The sequence below is a fragment of the Drosophila miranda genome (genome assembly GCF_003369915.1).
Source record: "Drosophila miranda strain MSH22 chromosome Y unlocalized genomic scaffold, D.miranda_PacBio2.1 Contig_Y1_pilon, whole genome shotgun sequence".
NCBI lineage: Eukaryota > Metazoa > Arthropoda > Insecta > Diptera > Drosophilidae > Drosophila > Drosophila miranda.
Window position 1 is genome coordinate 20,462,035 of NW_022881603.1, and position 22,421 is coordinate 20,484,455.

Consider the following 22,421-nt stretch of genomic DNA (forward strand, 5'->3'; position numbering starts at 1 on the left):
GGAGACAATGGCTCTCGAGCACTGCTACCACAAGCAGCAACGACCGCTGGGTATACCAGATGCAGTGTCCAGGCCTCCTGCTGCGGCATCGCCAACAAGGAAATGCAGTACCAACAACCAGTTAGCGCAGGCTCCTGTGCCGGCAAAGCGTGGGAGGAGGAAGCTAACATCTAACGTTGATGTTGCTGCTGCTGCTGCTCCACCCCCCACCACCACTTCTGCCCAATATTCTATCTTTTTAAAACATTCCAAAAAGTGCCATTTGTGGATGACCAGTTAAGAAATGTTGTAGGGAAAAATTGACTTCGTGTATCACTTTACATATTTCAAGAACGAACCTTTTTTCATCATGATAGATGAGTATCATATCCCTCATATGGTAAGTGTTTGACTCAACCGTCTCCACCTCCTGATCCAGCTGCTTCGGCAACTTATAATTAATAACTATATATTTACAGACATTTCTTCCGATACCGAAGTGCAAAGTGCATTATTTGTACATTCGTGTGGTAAGTATTATTCTTATACATAACAACATTATATTTTCGAATACTTGTATTCAACAGGTTCCAGTCACAAACGAGTCGCACCTAGGCTCGCGAAAAATATGGTCGGCACTTGATGAAGTTCTAAGCGAGATTATCAAAACAGGATATGAGAACAACCTGCTGGCGGTGGTGACTGACCATTGCCAGGCCAATCTAGACATGATTGGTCGATGTGTAGCCAAATTCCCCATTTTCCCCATTTTATGGGTTAAAAAACACATGGTTAATAATATATATGTACTGTTCAGCCACAGACATGTATTTAATGAATATTAGGAATATACAGTTCAATCTCATACACAAATACTCATAAATAAAATTGTCCATGTCACTTCATGTGAATGGATATGACGACACGAAAAATACATTAGCAACTAAGAATAGACAATAGCACTTGTAAACTCGAACCCACCAAAAGGGATCAAGCAATAAACTATCTACTTTATTGCTGCCAAGTACCTAAGTAAATGCACTGAAATATAACTAACGAGGGGAAAGTTGTGAGTTGCTGCGGACACCGCAACTCTACAGTTATACCCGATACTTAGTCAGTATGGCTCTCATCCGGCAGACGCCGCTAATATTAAACGACATGACAAAAAGTGCGTGCGAGAGAGACAGAATATCAGTCTGAGCGTGACGTCGGGCGCAGCGTAGCCAGTGCAAATTGATTTGTTCCTTTTGGGTATAAAAATGAACAGATCTGATCCTGATTCAGCAGTCTGATAGATATGGTCATTATCTATGATTCTGCGTTTTTAGTTTTCTCGAATCTGCAATATTGTGGATGCAACAGATTTTCGTCCTTTGTGTGGGCGGAAGGGGGTGGGGCGAAATTCTGAGATATACGTTTTATAGTGAGATCTAACAGAAGTGCGGGTACCAAATTTGGTTCATCTAGCCATAATAGTCTCTGAGATTTGTGGATGCCCCAGATTTTCATCCTTTGCGGGGGCTGAAGGGGGTGTGGCGAAATTTGGACTCGAAACGGTCAAGGTCCGATATCACAGGAGTGTGAATACCAAATTTGGTTGCTCTGGATCTTATAGGTTCTGAGATCCTTGAACTCATATTTTGCAATTGGCAAAGCCGACCATGAAACCTGTGTGTTAGAGAGAGACAGAGCGAGAAAGAATGAAATTGTTTTCTTGATTCTGGCTATAATAATTATACGATCTGGTTGAGATTTTACATTCTAAAACATATAGTCATCCTCTACGATTCTGCGTTTTTGGTTTTATCGTATCTTTAAAAATGTGGATGCCACAGATTTTCGTTCTTTGTGGGGGCGGAAGTGGGCGGGGCGAAGTTTTGAAATATTTTTGTAGCAGTGACATATCACAGAAGTCTGGATCCAAAACAACGTTGCTCTAGCTCTTATAGTCTTTGAGCACTAGGCGCTGAAGGGGACGGACAGACGGACAGACGGACGGACGGACAGACAGACATGGCTCAATCGACTCGGCTATTGATGCTGATCAAGAATATATATACTTTATGGGGTCGGAAACGATTCCTTCTGGACGTTACACACATCCACTTTTACCACAAATCTAATATACCCCAATACTCATTTTGAGTATCGGGTATAAAAATACACTCACAAGGAGCCTGTGCGTTCCTTCCCATAGAATAAGAGTACCACTGTTAGATATATAAGGAGATGAATTTGTTCAATAAAACTCAGTATCATAAACAGTACCATAGCTGCCTGTCACTCATCTTCCATCGCAATCATCAGAGGCTGTCGCCGTGTGTTCAGATCCTCACTTGCGCACCGTATAATACCCACTTCGCAGTCCAACTGGTTCAAGTTATAGTTGCGACGACCAAACTGTAGACGGTTTATGTACCGTATGCAACCCAGCTTCCTACACACACACACACATTAACATTTGGTGACCCCGACCTTGGTCATCCTTTCAAACTGTCTAACAAGCTGCAGTGAAAGGATTCGATCTGGACATCAGATTGAAGCAGTCAACAGGACATCTTCAATAAAAATTTGGCATCAGGCCATACACTTACGGTAGCATCTCCTACCAATAAGTATCACTTTGGCAAATCTGACATATTCAGGTTATCAGCCAACAGAAAAACAGCTATAGAATTCGATTACCACCAAGGTAATCAATTTTTGTTGTTCCGTGCGTTCCATAAATTGGAAACAGCACAAATCCCTCCATCCAACACATCACCTGTACTATTACCTTTCTGACCAAAAATGGTTGCGATTCAGAGCGTATCCAGCTGCAAAGCAAATAAAACACTCCCAACGGGTCAAAAGTAATAAGTACAAACAGATAGAATGGATATACATATGGAGGCAGAAGCTGCCGCTACAATGGCAATGGATGTGCAGCAAGAGATTGGTGAGGAAATATCGAGGTGCATTCGGAACTTTAAAAAAGATTCCCAAGAACGAAAGCAAACGGCCTCTTATTTTCAAGCCAAAATATCAGCACTCGAAAATGCGTGGAATCGCTTCAACAAAAACGACTCCAAACTTCGCGATACAGACAAAACGGATGAATACGTAAAATTCCGCGAAGACTTACGTACAACATGTAAGCAACACATTACGATCTTTACCGAATGCATGGATAAGCTATCACAGACGTCTAGTGCTCGTGGGGAACGTCAAATCATCTTTAAAGAAAAGCATGAGAATCCTCCAGTAGATCCCAAAGAAAGCGGTCTGATCCAGCAGCCCTCGAAGGATTACAGCAAACTGCTTTCACTATGTCGCCGACAAAAGGCCATAGTAGAGTCCATTAAACGCAATCTGGAACAACTTTCAGAGGCGGAAGGACGCACATCAAGTGATTTGATAAAATCACTATGGACTCAAGCGCAGGAAGTCCACTTCACAATTCATGAGGAATACGAGGACCCAGTGGAAGGAGGATATGACATCGAATCCTACCTAACACTGGAAAGTAAGGTCCAAAGAGCATTGGCAAAATCAGCCACACCAAACACGGATAACGTGCATCTTCCACGCATCAGCATCCCAAAGTTTGATGGGGATCTATTAAAATGGACCCAGTTCTTCGATCTTTTCTCATGCATGGTGCATGAGACCAACATGCCTACGGTGAAAAAGATGTGGTATCTTAAAACCACCGTTACCGGCGAGGCAGAAAGATTGATTCGTTATATCGATCTAAAGGAAGAAAATTATGAAGCCGCTTGGGAAATACTAGTTGACGCATCCCAGAGATGTTTCGAACACGGTACTGAACCGCTTCCTCAATCACCAAACAATTAATGACGATCCCAAGTCATTAAAAGAGTTGTATATAACAACCATAGAATCCCTTGCATCACTAAAGGGATTGGGCATCAATATATCTACATGGGATCCGATATTGATTGCCATTATTAGAAACAAACTGGATGTAACAAATAAGGCCTTGTATGAGCAATCATTGGGAAGCTCAAAGAACATTCAGGCGCTGGATACGATGCTTCAGTTCTTGGAGCAAAGAATTCGGGTTCTAGGAACCAGTAAGAAGCCACCAGCATCAAGGAGAGAGCCAAAAGGCCCGACATGTGCATCAGCAAACACAGGGAGAACGCGAGCACCCTTATGCACATTCTGCAAAAAAGCAAGCCATTGGCTCTACGGATGCGAAGAGTTTCGTTCCAAATCTCCATCAGAACGACTAAATTGGGTACAAAAACAAAAAATGTGCGTTAATTGTTTTAGAACAAATCACAAAACAAACGCATGCCCTGGTCGAAACTGCTTCAAGTGTGACAAGAAGCACAACACGATGCTACATTTGGAAACAGCATCAGGCGCAGCTACAGAATCCAGAGGCCCGACGATTGGTGCAGCAAGTAACAATAGTTACAATCTTCTGGCCACAGCAAAGGTGGCAGTAGAAGCCAAGAACGGGCAGGTTGCTAATTTCAGAGCACTGCTAGATTCAGGATCACAGATAAACTTGATCTCTGAACGAATGGAATCAATGTTGTCACTCAAACTAAAAGACACAACATTACGGATCGAAGGAATTGGAGGTCAATCAAAGACCAGCAGAGCACGAGTAAATGTGCTCATGAAATCCCTTCACAATGGTTTTACGCAAAGAATTGAAGCTTTCGTACTACCACAGATAATAGCTGATCAACCAGCTCAGGCACTCGATTCAGATAGCTTAAACGTACCAAGCAAGATCTCACTGGCAGATCCAAACTTCCATAAACCAGGCAAAATCGACAGCCGAGCATTACTACTCGCTGCTGCTACCAGATCAACAGCAGCTAAGGACAGGAGGCCCGTTGCTACAAAACACGAAACTGGGATGGATGGTGGCAGGAAAAGTCAAATCAGCCCACTATTCCTCACCCATTTGTGCAACGGGAGTAAACGAGCTCATGGAAAGATTCTGGACTCTGGACAATCTAGAGACGGAAGACAAACCACGCACTCCAGTGGAAGCACGGTGTGAAGCTCATTTTATAGAAAATCTTCAGACAGCTTCAGACGGCCGTTTTATTGTAAAGCTCCCATTTTCCGAACACCCTTCAGCCCTGGGGGAGTCGTTGGAAACCGCAACAAAAAGATTCCTAGCGTTGGAGCGGCGAAGCTCAACAGAAACTTGGAAGAGTTATGTGGACTTCATGGAAGAGTATGAAGGACTAGGACATATGAAGTTCCCATATGAAAGTTCCCAAAAGGCACTACTTCATTCCACATCATTGTGTACTCAAACCTGAGAGCACCACCACAAAGCTTCGGGTAGTATTCGATGCCTCATGCAAATCAACAATCGGGAAATCTTTGAACGACATTCTGCAGGCTGGACCCACTGTTCAGAGCGAACTTATGTCCATTCTGCTACGATTTCGAATTCATAAGTACGTATTCACAGCGGACATAGAAAAGATGTACCAGCAAGTGTGGATGAATCCGGAGGATCAATTCCATCAGATGATAGTCTGGAGAAACAATCCATCCGAAGAGATCAGGTACTATCGCCTGAAAACAGTAACATATGGGACAACAGCTGCTCCGTTCCTAGCAACAAAATGTCTGGATCATTTGGCAATACAATACAAAGACAGACTACCAGTAGGATCAACAACATTAAAAACAGATTTCTATGTTGACGACTGTCTAACTGGATCAAACACGATTCCAGAGGCAATTCATGTTCGACAAGAACTAAATAAGATATTGCTAACGTCCGGATTCAAATTGCGCAAGTGGTGCTCCAACAATGAGCAACTTCTCCAAGGAATCCCCAAAGAGGATATTGTAACCGATGTAAAATTAGGAGAGACACTAGAGCACTACAGCGTGAAAACTCTGGGTCTCATCTGGATGCCGAAAAAGGATACATTGTGTGGACGAACACAAAAAAGCCAGGCTACACGCATCACCAAACGGGTGGTATGTTCCCAACTGGCCCAAATCTTTGACCCACTAGGACTCTTTGCATCGGTGGTAGTAAAGGCAAAAATCTTCATGCAACAACTTTGGGAGCTCAAACTGGATTGGGATGACGAATTACCATTACAACACCAAATCGAATGGAAAGAATACCGGGACGACTTACAAACATTGAACAAAATGCAAATTCCCCGGCATATCTACGATGGTAAAATTCCAGTTACCCAAGAACTCCATACGTTTGTAGATGCATCAGAACGAGCATATGGCGCAGCTGTATATGTACGCGCTACATACAAAAACAACCAAGTGTCAGTAAGACTGCTCTGTTCGAAATCACGTGTGGCGCCGACAGCCAAACAATCGCTACCACGGTTAGAACTTTGTGCTGCAGTCCTCGGTGCCGAGCTCACAAACCGAGTCCGACAGGATCTGCACATGGACATTAACACGGTTTCAGGATGGCTTTGGAGTGATTCCACTGTTGTGTTATCCTGGATAAACGCATCGTCATCAACATACCATACCTTTGTGGCAAATCGAATAGCCAAAATCCAGGCACTAACAAACCAGTCACAATGGCGTCACGTGTCATCGGCCAACAACGCAGCCGATGTCCTGTCGAGAGGAATCGCAGCAAGCAGACTGGCAGATCACAATCTGTGGTTATATGGACCATTATTCCTGCACGGATCTCGAGACAACTGGACGAAGGCACCATACATAGAACCCAGCAATCTTGAGAGAAAAGCTAAACATGTAAGCTTGCCAATCACACCTAGCGCACTTGGGGATGAATTATATATCGACTCTGTAAACCATTCCCTTTTAGCGCATAAACTTGACCTTTTAGGGTTTCCGCCCAACCTCCTGAGATGGATTTCTAGCTATCTTTGTTCTAGGTCTCAAAGAGTCCTCTTCAAAAACTCCCTCTCTTGCCCAGTAAAGGTTTCTTCGGGAGTACCACAAGGCAGCCATCTAGGCCCCTTACTCTTCACACTCTTTATTAATGACTTACCTTCAGTATTAACATACTCTCGAGTACTTATGTATGCGGATGATGTTAAACTCTGTGTCCAGTACAAGGACATTTCATTTCATTCTCGCTTGCAATCCGATCTCAATAACTTTCAGTCATGGTGTTGTGCAAACTTGTTACACCTTAATGCCTCGAAATGCAAAGTTATGACATTTCATCGTTCTAGCCCTTTGTTGGCTCCCTACACCCTATTTGGTGGTTCTCTTGAGAGAATTACCCTGGTGGATGATCTGGGTGTTATGTTAGACCCAAAGTTAAAGTTTTCCGAACACATTTCTACCATGGTAAATAAGGCCATGGGCGTGCTTGGGTTTATAAAGAGGTGGTCAAAGGAATTTGACGACCCCTATATAACAAAGACTCTCTATTCCTCGCTTGTTCGTCCGATCTTAGAATACGGCTCCTGTGTATGGTGCCCTCAGTACAAAGTACACCAGGACCGTATAGAATCAGTACAGAAAAACTTTTTACTCTTTGCTCTGCGGGGCCTTAACTGGGATGCGGGTGTAAGACTCCCATCTTACTCTAGTAGACTACTATTAGTAAACCTCCCATCCTTAGTTAACCGTAGAAAAATGCTTGGTGTGATATTTATGCACAACTTGATCAGGGGTGACATAGACAGCCCTGATCTGTTGAGCCGCATAAACTTCACGATTCCTATTAGACTGACTAGAAATTTTATACCGTTGTTCCTTCCACTTTGTAGATCGAATTATTCCTTGCATGAACCGTTTAGGGTCTTATGCTCGGATTATAATTCCCTCTACCATATTATATCTACCACTAATTCTCTTCCTCTTATTAAATTATTAATCCTTACACACCTTTCTATTAATTAGTAACTGTAGTGGTATTTGTACTTTGATTGCATGCTTAGTTTCTTAGTAAGTTTAGTACTAATTTTCCTCGAATGTTAGTCTAATAGCTATCTTTCTTGCATGTTCGCGTTTGGTTCGGCTACGCACCGCGCGTCATGCGGCAGCGCCCCTCGGTCGGTTGGGCGGGAGGAGGGCTGCGTTTTGCCTGGGATCCGCGCGTAACAGCCTTCTGCTGGTGTCACACGGGCCACTTGACGGTGCAGTAACTGCATCGCCTCTTGAAAGATGCAGTCATTGCATGTCAACGTCCACACAAGGAAAAGTGGCCTGTATCTCCATCTAACAACATAGCAACTTTGGAGCTTCGCAAGAGAGGATTGCTACTCACGTCTCCACATGCCGATCTCACGTCCGGATGCAAATTTGCGAATTCATTCTTTCGCATGCAGCGCACATTCGCCTACATGCATAAATTTATACATCGTCTTAGGCATCCAGAACTCACCGTTTCTGATATTCGGCAAGGAACGCATCTTCTAATTCGACACATTCAGCTGGCAAATTTGTGGATGGACATAAAGGAGATTCGGCGCAATGGTCAAGTCATGAAATCCAGTTCTATTAGTTCGCTCAACCCGTTCATCGATCATTCTGGACTACTTAGAGTTGGAGGTCGTCTTGGCAACTCATCGCTAGGATTTGACGCTCAGCACCCGCTCGTTCTGCCAAAGGGACATTCCATTACCATTGCGCTGATAAGATATTATCATGAAAGAAACCTCCATGCCGGACCTCGCGCCTTGCTATCCAAAATTCGGCTGGAATATTGGCCCATTGGAGGTGTTAAGGCAGTGTCAAGGTTCGTCAGCAGATGTGTGAGATGCTTCAGGACTAGGCCGCGCATGGTCGAACACATCATGGGAGACCTACCTAAGGAACGTTTGGAAGGATCTCGAGCTTTTGAAGTCACTGGAGTAGATTACTGTGGACCTTTTTTCTACCGATCAGAAATCCGCACGAGGCCTCCGATCAAGTGCTACATTAGCGTATTCATCTGTTTCACTTCTAAGGCTATACACATGGAGCTCGTAAAGGATTTGACCACCGCATCGTTTCTAGGCGCACTAAAGCGTTTTACTTCCACTCGAGGAAGGCCAAGACAAATTTGGTCGGACAATGCGACAAACTTCGTTGGGGCCAAGAACGAGCTTCTGGAGCTAAAGAAGCTTTGTCTGAGCGAATCGCATATGAAGGAGGTCCACGAATCCTGCTTGGCTGACTCGATCGACTGGCGTTTCATCCCACCTCGCTCTCCGCATTTTGGCGGGTTGTGGGAAGCGGCCGTGAAGACCGCAAAATATCACCTGTACCGCTCAGTTGGACCATCTGTGCTTAGCTTCGACGAGCTGCGCAGATGCGCTGATCTGTCAGATCACTGCAATTGTTAACTCTCGCCCTTTGCTCTCGCTTTCAGAAAATCCTGTTGATTTAGACGTTTTGACTCCTGCTCATCTGCTTTTAGGCGGCCCCCATGAGCAAATCCTCGAGCCTGACCTAACGAAGCTGAACTACAATCGTCTGGATGGCTGGCAGCGGGTCACCCAACTACAGCAAATATTTTGGAGCCGTTGGCGCGAAGAGTATCTCACTCTTTTGCAAGAGCGCGCGAAGTGGCGTACCCCCGCGCAAAACATCTGCAAGAACGACCTCGTTCTGGTGAAGGACGAAAATCTTCCTCCAATGCGTTGGCCACTGGCTAGAGTGGTCGATGTCGTTTTGGGCAAGGACGGAGTGTGTCGCGTCGCTGACCTGAAGACATCCTCAGGAAACATCAGGAGGGCCGTCACTCGGCTATGTTTGCTGCCCCTTAAGTAATCTGTTGAGAGACTAGCTCCCAACGGGCGGAGTATGTTCGGGCCAGCCGCTGAAGAATAACCGTAACTTTAACATTATTATTGTATGAGCAGAGAGAGCCGCCTATTTTGTAAAACGTTGACGTTCTGCAGAGCTGCTGCGCTCTCCCGCTAAAGGGGCTCTCTGCCGCCGCCACTTCGGCAACTACTTTGATCTGCTGCCGCCACTTCGGCAATCACTTTGATTTAACGCCGTCGTCTAAAGTTTAGTTCTATGCTAACCCCTCTGCGCATTGGTTGCATATCAATCTCGCATAAAGTTTATCTGGCAATAGCAAGCAATCGGCTTCCGCTAAGCCACCAAGATTAAATACGAATTATAAAGTTTAACCCGAAATCTCTTTTCATTTTTGAAACAAATAGGTGCCAAAAAAGCTTGGCATCTCAAACACTGATCTTCTGCTGTCTTACAAATAAAATAACTTTAACAGATTCACTTTTAACTGAGATCCTACCGACTGCGCCAGTTAAATATGCGACACTTCAGTTAAGTTTTAAAAAAGGTTTTATTCTTTCACTTAAACTTAGCGTACATTGGTTAGTTATTTCCCCGACGATGACTGAGGTCTGATGTCTTGAACGGAATTAACTTTGGTTGAATTCTCCGACGGTGTCGCGATTGACGTTTGTCTTGAACAGAACTCACTTGGCTTCTTAGATGTAGACTATTTATATTATGATGCTCGGTTTGGGATTCGGATTTGTATTCGGAGGCGTTGGCTTCGACTTCGGCTTTGGAGATGGAGTACGTGACTCGATCGATATGTGGGAAAGGCGGCTTTTGATGAAAGGCTTCCGCTGCGTATGATCGGTGTTGCATTACTTGGGGGTGGCTGAGAATAGGGCCTCTGATTGGTCAGCTAGGATGGCGCGGTTCTTGAGAATCGATTAGTAATTGATCTCTGAAGAGTGGCGTGATTCTGGTGCGGCTGGATTCTAGTGCGGCTGGATTCTAGTGCGGCATCTATTGTTTTATGTTCAACTTCTAGTTTAGGGTGTTTGTTTACGTTGCCTGCAATCGGCTACGCGTGGTCCATTTCGAGCGTGAGATTGTTTATGAGGGTTCGAAGCTGAGGGTGTCGTAATATTAATTGGGTGCAGGGTAATAGACATAGACAAGGGTATGCGGAGCATGGACTATAGATATGACATTATATATATTATATTAATAATAATCAATTAATTGATCATTCGAAGCGCAAGTGCAAGTGAAGTGAAGCAGCATACGGCCACGGTACAGGTCAAAGTTACTCCCACTCCGAAGCCCAAGGAACAGCAGACGGCCACGATTGAACCCCGCCAGCAGCAGCCGCTGGTACTGCATCCAATCCAACGACAAGCTCATCAGCAGCAACAAGTGTGTATTTAAATGCAGTTCTTTGCAAGGAGCAATATTTAATCATGGTTTCTTTTCCTTATTTTAGCTTTTGGAGACAATGGCTCTCGAGCACTGCTACCACAAGCAGCAACGACCGCTGGGTATACCAGATGCAGTGTCCAGGCCTCCTGCTGCGGCATCGCCAACAAGGAAATGCAGTACCAACAACCAGTTAGCGCAGGCTCCTGTGCCGGCAAAGCGTGGGAGGAGGAAGCTAACATCTAACGTTGATGTTGCTGCTGCTGCTGCTCCACCCCCCACCACCACTTCTGCCCAATATTCTATCTTTTTAAAACATTCCAAAAAGTGCCATTTGTGGATGACCAGTTAAGAAATGTTGTAGGGAAAAATTGACTTCGTGTATCACTTTACATATTTCAAGAACGAACCTTTTTTCATCATGATAGATGAGTATCATATCCCTCATATGGTAAGTGTTTGACTCAACCGTCTCCACCTCCTGATCCAGCTGCTTCGGCAACTTATAATTAATAACTATATATTTACAGACATTTCTTCCGATACCGAAGTGCAAAGTGCATTATTTGTACATTCGTGTGGTAAGTATTATTCTTATACATAACAACATTATATTTTCGAATACTTGTATTCAACAGGTTCCAGTCACAAACGAGTCGCACCTAGGCTCGCGAAAAATATGGTCGGCACTTGATGAAGTTCTAAGCGAGATTATCAAAACAGGATATGAGAACAACCTGCTGGCGGTGGTGACTGACCATTGCCAGGCCAATCTAGACATGATTGGTCGATGTGTAGCCAAATTCCCCATTTTCCCCATTTTATGGGTTAAAAAACACATGGTTAATAATATATATGTACTGTTCAGCCACAGACATGTATTTAATGAATATTAGGAATATACAGTTCAATCTCATACACAAATACTCATAAATAAAATTGTCCATGTCACTTCATGTGAATGGATATGACGACACGAAAAATACATTAGCAACTAAGAATAGACAATAGCACTTGTAAACTCGAACCCACCAAAAGGGATCAAGCAATAAACTATCTACTTTATTGCTGCCAAGTACCTAAGTAAATGCACTGAAATATAACTAACGAGGGGAAAGTTGTGAGTTGCTGCGGACACCGCAACTCTACAGTTATACCCGATACTTAGTCAGTATGGCTCTCATCCGGCAGACGCCGCTAATATTAAACGACATGACAAAAAGTGCGTGCGAGAGAGACAGAATATCAGTCTGAGCGTGACGTCGGGCGCAGCGTAGCCAGTGCAAATTGATTTGTTCCTTTTGGGTATAAAAATGAACAGATCTGATCCTGATTCAGCAGTCTGATAGATATGGTCATTATCTATGATTCTGCGTTTTTAGTTTTCTCGAATCTGCAATATTGTGGATGCAACAGATTTTCGTCCTTTGTGTGGGCGGAAGGGGGTGGGGCAAAATTCTGAGATATACGTTTTATAGTGAGATCTAACAAAAGTGCGGTTACCAAATTTGGTTACTCTAGCCATAATAGTCTCTGAGATTTGTGGATGCCCCAGATTTTCATCCTTTGCGGGGGCTGAAGGGGGTGTGGCGAAATTTGGACTCGAAACGGTCAAGGTCCGATATCACAGGAGTGTGAATACCAAATTTGGTTGCTCTGGATCTTATAGGTTCTGAGATCCTTGAACTCATATTTTGCAATTGGCAAAGCCGACCATGAAACCTGTGTGTTAGAGAGAGACAGAGCGAGAAAGAATGAAATTGTTTTCTTGATTCTGGCTATAATAATTATACGATCTGGTTGAGATTTTACATTCTAAAACATATAGTCATCCTCTACGATTCTGCGTTTTTGGTTTTATCGTATCTTTAAAAATGTGGATGCCACAGATTTTCGTTCTTTGTGGGGGCGGAAGTGGGCGGGGCGAAGTTTTGAAATATTTTTGTAGCAGTGACATATCACAGAAGTCTGGATCCAAAACAACGTTGCTCTAGCTCTTATAGTCTTTGAGCACTAGGCGCTGAAGGGGACGGACAGACGGACAGACGGACGGACGGACAGACAGACATGGCTCAATCGACTCGGCTATTGATGCTGATCAAGAATATATATACTTTATGGGGTCGGAAACGATTCCTTCTGGACGTTACACACATCCACTTTTACCACAAATCTAATATACCCCAATACTCATTTTGAGTATCGGGTATAAAAATACACTCACAAGGAGCCTGTGCGTTCCTTCCCATAGAATAAGAGTACCACTGTTAGCTATATAAGGAGATGAATTTGTTCAATAAAACTCAGTATCAGAAACAGTACCATAGCTGCCTGTCACTCATCTTCCATCGCAATCATCAGAGGCTGTCGCCGTGTGTTCAGATCCTCACTTGCGCACCGTATAATACCCACTTCGCAGTCCAACTGGTTCAAGTTATAGTTGCGACGACCAAACTGTAGACGGTTTATGTACCGTATGCAACCCAGCTTCCTACACACACACACACATTAACATTTGGTGACCCCGACCTTGGTCATCCTTTCAAACTGTCTAACAAGCTGCAGTGAAAGGATTCGATCTGGACATCAGATTGAAGCAGTCAACAGGACATCTTCAATAAAAATTTGGCATCAGGCCATACACTTACGGTAGCATCTCCTACCAATAAGTATCACTTTGGCAAATCTGACATATTCAGGTTATCAGCCAACAGAAAAACAGCTATAGAATTCGATTACCACCAAGGTAATCAATTTTTGTTGTTCCGTGCGTTCCATAAATTGGAAACAGCACAAATCCCTCCATCCAACACATCACCTGTACTATTACCTTTCTGACCAAAAATGGTTGCGATTCAGAGCGTATCCAGCTGCAAAGCAAATAAAACACTCCCAACGGGTCAAAAGTAATAAGTACAAACAGATAGAATGGATATACATATGGAGGCAGAAGCTGCCGCTACAATGGCAATGGATGTGCAGCAAGAGATTGGTGAGGAAATATCGAGGTGCATTCGGAACTTTAAAAAAGATTCCCAAGAACGAAAGCAAACGGCCTCTTATTTTCAAGCCAAAATATCAGCACTCGAAAATGCGTGGAATCGCTTCAACAAAAACGACTCCAAACTTCGCGATACAGACAAAACGGATGAATACGTAAAATTCCGCGAAGACTTACGTACAACATGTAAGCAACACATTACGATCTTTACCGAATGCATGGATAAGCTATCACAGACGTCTAGTGCTCGTGGGGAACGTCAAATCATCTTTAAAGAAAAGCATGAGAATCCTCCAGTAGATCCCAAAGAAAGCGGTCTGATCCAGCAGCCCTCGAAGGATTACAGCAAACTGCTTTCACTATGTCGCCGACAAAAGGCCATAGTAGAGTCCATTAAACGCAATCTGGAACAACTTTCAGAGGCGGAAGGACGCACATCAAGTGATTTGATAAAATCACTATGGACTCAAGCGCAGGAAGTCCACTTCACAATTCATGAGGAATACGAGGACCCAGTGGAAGGAGGATATGACATCGAATCCTACCTAACACTGGAAAGTAAGGTCCAAAGAGCATTGGCAAAATCAGCCACACCAAACACGGATAACGTGCATCTTCCACGCATCAGCATCCCAAAGTTTGATGGGGATCTATTAAAATGGACCCAGTTCTTCGATCTTTTCTCATGCATGGTGCATGAGACCAACATGCCTACGGTGAAAAAGATGTGGTATCTTAAAACCACCGTTACCGGCGAGGCAGAAAGATTGATTCGTTATATCGATCTAAAGGAAGAAAATTATGAAGCCGCTTGGGAAATACTAGTTGACGCATCCCAGAGATGTTTCGAACACGGTACTGAACCGCTTCCTCAATCACCAAACAATTAATGACGATCCCAAGTCATTAAAAGAGTTGTATATAACAACCATAGAATCCCTTGCATCACTAAAGGGATTGGGCATCAATATATCTACATGGGATCCGATATTGATTGCCATTATTAGAAACAAACTGGATGTAACAAATAAGGCCTTGTATGAGCAATCATTGGGAAGCTCAAAGAACATTCAGGCGCTGGATACGATGCTTCAGTTCTTGGAGCAAAGAATTCGGGTTCTAGGAACCAGTAAGAAGCCACCAGCATCAAGGAGAGAGCCAAAAGGCCCGACATGTGCATCAGCAAACACAGGGAGAACGCGAGCACCCTTATGCACATTCTGCAAAAAAGCAAGCCATTGGCTCTACGGATGCGAAGAGTTTCGTTCCAAATCTCCATCAGAACGACTAAATTGGGTACAAAAACAAAAAATGTGCGTTAATTGTTTTAGAACAAATCACAAAACAAACGCATGCCCTGGTCGAAACTGCTTCAAGTGTGACAAGAAGCACAACACGATGCTACATTTGGAAACAGCATCAGGCGCAGCTACAGAATCCAGAGGCCCGACGATTGGTGCAGCAAGTAACAATAGTTACAATCTTCTGGCCACAGCAAAGGTGGCAGTAGAAGCCAAGAACGGGCAGGTTGCTAATTTCAGAGCACTGCTAGATTCAGGATCACAGATAAACTTGATCTCTGAACGAATGGAATCAATGTTGTCACTCAAACTAAAAGACACAACATTACGGATCGAAGGAATTGGAGGTCAATCAAAGACCAGCAGAGCACGAGTAAATGTGCTCATGAAATCCCTTCACAATGGTTTTACGCAAAGAATTGAAGCTTTCGTACTACCACAGATAATAGCTGATCAACCAGCTCAGGCACTCGATTCAGATAGCTTAAACGTACCAAGCAAGATCTCACTGGCAGATCCAAACTTCCATAAACCAGGCAAAATCGACAGCCGAGCATTACTACTCGCTGCTGCTACCAGATCAACAGCAGCTAAGGACAGGAGGCCCGTTGCTACAAAACACGAAACTGGGATGGATGGTGGCAGGAAAAGTCAAATCAGCCCACAATTCCTCACCCATTTGTGCAACGGGAGTAAACGAGCTCATGGAAAGATTCTGGACTCTGGACAATCTAGAGACGGAAGACAAACCACGCACTCCAGTGGAAGCACGGTGTGAAGCTCATTTTATAGAAAATCTTCAGACAGCTTCAGACGGCCGTTTTATTGTAAAGCTCCCATTTTCCGAACACCCTTCAGCCCTGGGGGAGTCGTTGGAAACCGCAACAAAAAGATTCCTAGCGTTGGAGCGGCGAAGCTCAACAGAAACTTGGAAGAGTTATGTGGACTTCATGGAAGAGTATGAAGGACTAGGACATATGAAGTTCCCATATGAAAGTTCCCAAAAGGCACTACTTCATTCCACATCATTGTGTACTCAAACCTGAGAGCACCACCACAAAGCTTCGGGTAGTATTCGATGCCTCATGCAAATCAACAATCGGGAAATCTTTGAACGACATTCTGCAGGCTGGACCCACTGTTCAGAGCGAACTTATGTCCATTCTGCTACGATTTCGAATTCATAAGTACGTATTCACAGCGGACATAGAAAAGATGTACCAGCAAGTGTGGATGAATCCGGAGGATCAATTCCATCAGATGATAGTCTGGAGAAACAATCCATCCGAAGAGATCAGGTACTATCGCCTGAAAACAGTAACATATGGGACAACAGCTGCTCCGTTCCTAGCAACAAAATGTCTGGATCATTTGGCAATACAATACAAAGACAGACTACCAGTAGGATCAACAACATTAAAAACAGATTTCTATGTTGACGACTGTCTAACTGGATCAAACACGATTCCAGAGGCAATTCATGTTCGACAAGAACTAAATAAGATATTGCTAACGTCCGGATTCAAATTGCGCAAGTGGTGCTCCAACAATGAGCAACTTCTCCAAGGAATCCCCAAAGAGGATATTGTAACCGATGTAAAATTAGGAGAGACACTAGAGCACTACAGCGTGAAAACTCTGGGTCTCATCTGGATGCCGAAAAAGGATACATTGTGTGGACGAACACAAAAAAGCCAGGCTACACGCATCACCAAACGGGTGGTATGTTCCCAACTGGCCCAAATCTTTGACCCACTAGGACTCTTTGCATCGGTGGTAGTAAAGGCAAAAATCTTCATGCAACAACTTTGGGAGCTCAAACTGGATTGGGATGACGAATTACCATTACAACACCAAATCGAATGGAAAGAATACCGGGACGACTTACAAACATTGAACAAAATGCAAATTCCCCGGCATATCTACGATGGTAAAATTCCAGTTACCCAAGAACTCCATACGTTTGTAGATGCATCAGAACGAGCATATGGCGCAGCTGTATATGTACGCGCTACATACAAAAACAACCAAGTGTCAGTAAGACTGCTCTGTTCGAAATCACGTGTGGCGCCGACAGCCAAACAATCGCTACCACGGTTAGAACTTTGTGCTGCAGTCCTCTGTGCCGAGCTCACAAACCGAGTCCGACAGGATCTGCACATGGACATTAACACGGTTTCAGGATGGCTTTGGAGTGATTCCACTGTTGTGTTATCCTGGATAAACGCATCGTCATCAACATACCATACCTTTGTGGCAAATCGAATAGCCAAAATCCAGGCACTAACAAACCAGTCACAATGGCGTCACGTGTCATCGGCCAACAACGCAGGAGATGTCCTGTCGAGAGGAATCGCAGCAAGCAGACTGGCAGATCACAATCTGTGGTTATATGGACCATTATTCCTGCACGGATCTCGAGACAACTGGACGAAGGCACCATACATAGAACCCAGCAATCTTGAGAGAAAAGCTAAACATGTAAGCTTGCCAATCACACCTAGCGCACTTGGGGATGAATTATATACTTGCAGACATAGCAACTCGTTTCACAAACTGCAACGCATTGTGGCATATATGTTACGCTTCTGCTACAAAACCAACAGAGCGAACACCACGACGTTGCGCAGAAGAACTGACTCACGCCCGCACTATAATCCTGCGAACCATACAACAAGTCGAGTTTACAGCAGAGTTGAAACAGTTCCAACGCTATAAGACTGTGGATAGAAAGAGCTCGATCATATCGTTATCTCCTTCCAAGGAGACGATGAGCTCATCCGAGTTGGTGGTAGACTTGAAGAAGCTCTACTTCCATACAACGCAAAACACCCAGTTTTGCTGCCTTACAATGACCCAATCGTCAAAATGATCTTGCGGGAGCTACATGAGGAGAACATGCATTTTGGTGCTCAAGCATTAAGGGCAATCGCAAGACAACAATATTGGATTATCAATGACAAGACAATGGCTAGAAGCATCATCCACAGCTGTGTTAGATGCACCAAGGCTAGACCAAAGCTGATGCACCAGATCATGGGCAATCTCCCAGCACAACGAGTCACACAAGCACGCCCGTTTCTTAATGCAGGCGTCGACTACTGTGGACCAATCTCGATCCACCATAAGATCCGAGGCAAAAGACCAGATAATGCGTACATCGCCGTGTTCTGCTGCTTTTCCACAAAGGCAGTACACCTGGAGCTGGTAAGCGACCTGACCACAGATGCATTCTTGGCCGCCCTGCGTCGATTCTTAAGCAGACGTGGGAAGTGCCAAACTATTCATTGCGACAATGCAACGAACTTTGTGGGTGCAAGCAACCAGCTTAAAGAATTAGAAGACTCTATATTCAGCTCAAAGGCAAGTGCTCTGATCACGAATCATTGCAACAAAAAGCAAGTGGATTTTAAATTCATTCCTCCCAGGGCTCCATCTTTTGGCGGCCTCTGGGAAGCGGCTGTAAAATCAGCAAAAAAGCTGTTGATAACAACCACCAACACAGCCTCATTGACATTTGAAGAACTAAACACAGTGATAATCGAAATTGAAGCAATTCTCAATTCTCGACCCATCACTCCAATGTCAATTGATCCCACTGAAACAACAGCGCTCACCCCAGGACACTTCTTGATTGGTGAACCATTGACAACGCCTCCTGACGTCAATACTGATCATCAAGGAAGAACAGTGGTCAAGCGCTGGGAATTGGTATCGCGCCTAAAGCATTCATTCTGGAAACAATGGTCTACAGAATACCTCCAAGAATTGCAAGCTCGGCATAAATGGAAGACCGCTTCACCAAACGTACCTGAAGGATTATTAGTTTTGGTTAAGGAAGACAACCTTCCTGTAATGAAGTGGCCAATGGGTCGCATCATTAAGACATATCCTGGACAGGACAACCACGTACGAGTGGTTGACGTTAAGACAGCATCTGGCGTATACAAGCGCCCGATCACTCGTCTAGCGCCACTCTTTCCAGAAGATGTGGCAATCAAACGTTCCCACAACGTGATCAGTGACACCACGGAGATTGATGACCCACACAGCGAACAACAAAATTGTCACCTACATTCAGCATCATCCCAATCTATTTGACCTCAGAACCACCATAATAACGGTGAACATCCACCGAGACCAGTTCACGGGCACTACCCAAGAGGAATTCCGACGTTGTCTTAAAGACTTTAAGTTAAAGTACACAACGAGGAGTTCATCTGCTTTGACCATCAGACGATCTTCAATGTGGACAATTGCTGTGAGTTTCAACTGTTTAACAATAAAACAGAAACACTGTGTCAGGTAACACACACAAAGGCTAATACGGTGTGGCTAAAAACCCAACATCCAAATAAATGGATCTTCGCAACGCATTCTACAACTCCGTTTCGTGTCCAAATTTCGCCACACCCCCTTCCGCCCCCGCAAAGGACGAAAATCTGGGGCATCCACAAATCTCAGAGACTATTATGGCTAGAGTAACCAAATTTGGTATCCGCACTTCTGTTAGATCTCACTATAAAACGTATATCTCAGAATTTCGCCCCACCCCCTTCCGCCCCCACAAAGAACGAAAATCTGTTGCATCCACAATATTGCAGATTCGAGAAAACTAAAAACGCAGAATCATAGATAATGACCATATCTATCAGACTGCTGAATCTGGATCAGATCGGATCATTTTTATACCCAAAAGGAACAAATCAATTTGCACTGGCTACGCAGCGCCCGACGTCACGCTCAGACTGATTTTCTGTCTCTCTCGCACGCACTCTTTGTCGTGTCGTTTAATATTAGCGGCGTCTGCCGGAGGAGAGCCATACTGACTAAGTATCGGGTATAACTGTAGAGTTGCGGTGTCCGCAGCAACTCACAACGTTCCCCCTCGTTTTAGTTATGTTGTTGTTGACATAAACATTCTGGGCAAAATCTAACATTGTGTTTGATATTGTAAATTCACTTAATTGTATTGAACAGTTGTAGATTTTTATAATGGTATTTCCTTCCGCTTTGATTTCTTGGCTTACACAATTCTGGTTTAGCGTTGTTTTTGGAAGATTCCATGTGATTAGTATATTGTGGACGTTGACATGCAATGACTGCATCTTTCAAGAGGCGATGCAGTTACTGCACCGTCAAGTGGCCCGTGTGACACCAGCAGAAGGCTGTTACGCGCGGATCCCAGGCAAACCGCAGCCCTCCTCCCGCCCAACCGACCGAGGGGCGCTGCCGCATGACGCGCGGTGCGTAGCCGAACCAAACGCGAACATGCAAGAAAGATAGCTATTAGACTAACATTCGAGGAAAATTAGTACTAAACTTACTAAGAAACTAAGCATGCAATCAAAGTACAAATACCACTACAGTTACTAATTAATAGAAAGGTGTGTAAGGATTAATAATTTAATAAGAGGAAGAGAATTAGTGGTGGATATAATATGGTAGAGGGAATTATAATCCGAGCATAAGACCCTAAACGGTTCATGCAAGGAATAATTCGATCTACAAAGTGGAAGGAACAACGGTATAAAATTTCTAGTCAGTCTAAAAGGAATCGTGAAGTTTATGCGGCTCAACAGATCAGGGCTGTCTATGTCACCCCTGATCAAGTTGTGCATAAATATCACACCAAGCATTTTTCTACGGTTAACTAAGGATGGGAGGTTTACTTATAGTAGTCTACTAGAGTAAGATGGGAGTCTTACACCCGCATCCCAGTTAGGGCCCCGCAGAGCAAAGAGTAAAAAGTTTTTCTGTACTGATTCTATACGGTCCTGGTGTACTTTGTACTGAGGGCACCATACACAGGAGCCGTATTCTAAGATCGGACGAACAAGCGAGGTATAGAGAGTCTTTGTTATATAGGGGTCGTCAAATTCCTTTGACCACCTCTTTATAAACCCAAGCACGCCCATGGCCCTATTTACCATGGTAGAAATGTGTTCGGAAAACTTTAACTTGGGGTCTAACATAACACCCAGATCATCCACCAGGGTAATTCTCTCAAGAGAACCACAAAATAGGGTGTAGGGTGCCAACAAAGGGCTAGAACGATGAAATGTCATAACTTTGCATTTCGAGGTATTAAGGTGTAACAAGTTTGCACAACACCATGACTGAAAGTTATTGAGATCGGATTGCAAGCGAGAATGAAATGAAATGTCCTTGTACTGGACACAGAGTTTAACATCATCCGCATACATAAGTACTCGAGAGTATGTTAATACTGAAGGTAAGTCATTAATAAAGAGTGTGAAGAGTAAGGGGCCTAGATGGCTGCCTTGTGGTACTCCCGAAGAAACCTTTACTGGTAAAGAGAGGGAGTTTTTGAAGAGGACTCTTTGAGACCTAGAACAAAGATAGCTAGAAATCCATCTCAGGAGGTTGGGCGGAAACCCTAAAAGGTCAAGTTTATGCGCTAAAAGGGAATGGTTTACAGAGTCGAATGCTTTACTAAAGTCGGTGTAAATAACATCCGTCTGTAAGTTACATTGAAAGCCTTTAATAATGAAAGAGGTAAACTCTAACAAGTTCGTGGTGGTTGATCGCCGCCTTATAAATCCATGCTGAGTTGGAGATATAAGTGACTTGCAGAGATGTTGCAAGTGCGGAGTTAAAACCCTCTCAAACATTTTAGGAATAGCGGATAACTTTGCTATACCTCTATAATTTTTTGCATCAGACTTGCTACCTTTTTTATGGAGAGGAATTATAAACGATTCCTTCCAGATCGGGGGAAGCAAGAAGAATCAATGGATAGGGTGAATAGTTTAAGCAAAGGTCCACACAGAGCCTCGGCGCAGTACCTGAGTACACAACCTGGAACCCCGTCTGGACCCGGTGAAAACACCGGCTTAACTAGTCGAAGATCATGAAGTAGGGAACATTCATTTAACAAGGGACTGAAAATGCCGTTCGACCTCGGTAAACCGTATGGGTACGGATGACCAGAGTAGCTTTCCTCAGAATAGGTGGTTTGGAAGAATTGGGCAAAAAGATCGGCAATTGCCTGATCATTATTTGCCGACGAATTA

General features: G+C 44.0%; 1 protein-coding gene across 1 annotated transcript; it reads left to right on the forward strand.

Annotated features, from left to right (window-relative positions):
* Positions 1–356: 356 nt before the first annotated feature.
* Positions 357–11,527, forward strand: LOC117191484. Its single transcript, XM_033396339.1, has 3 exons — positions 357–379; positions 10,923–11,082; positions 11,150–11,527. The coding sequence occupies exons 1-3, from the start codon at positions 357–359 to the stop codon at positions 11,432–11,434; spliced, it is 468 nt and encodes a 155-aa protein (XP_033252230.1). The 3' UTR covers positions 11,435–11,527.
* The last annotated feature ends 10,894 nt before the right edge of the window (positions 11,528–22,421 follow it).

What these genes read in the sequence shown, in the direction of transcription:
- LOC117191484 (XM_033396339.1), top strand. Translation starts at nt 357, where the DNA reads ATGAGTATCATATCCCTCATATG. An exon ending in AGTATCATATCCCTCATATG is followed by an intron (nt 380 to 10,922) that starts GTAAGTGTTTGA and finishes GATCATTCGAAG; the next exon opens with CGCAAGTGCAAGTGAAGTGA. An exon ending in AAGCTCATCAGCAGCAACAA is followed by an intron (nt 11,083 to 11,149) that starts GTGTGTATTTAA and finishes TCCTTATTTTAG; the next exon opens with CTTTTGGAGACAATGGCTCT.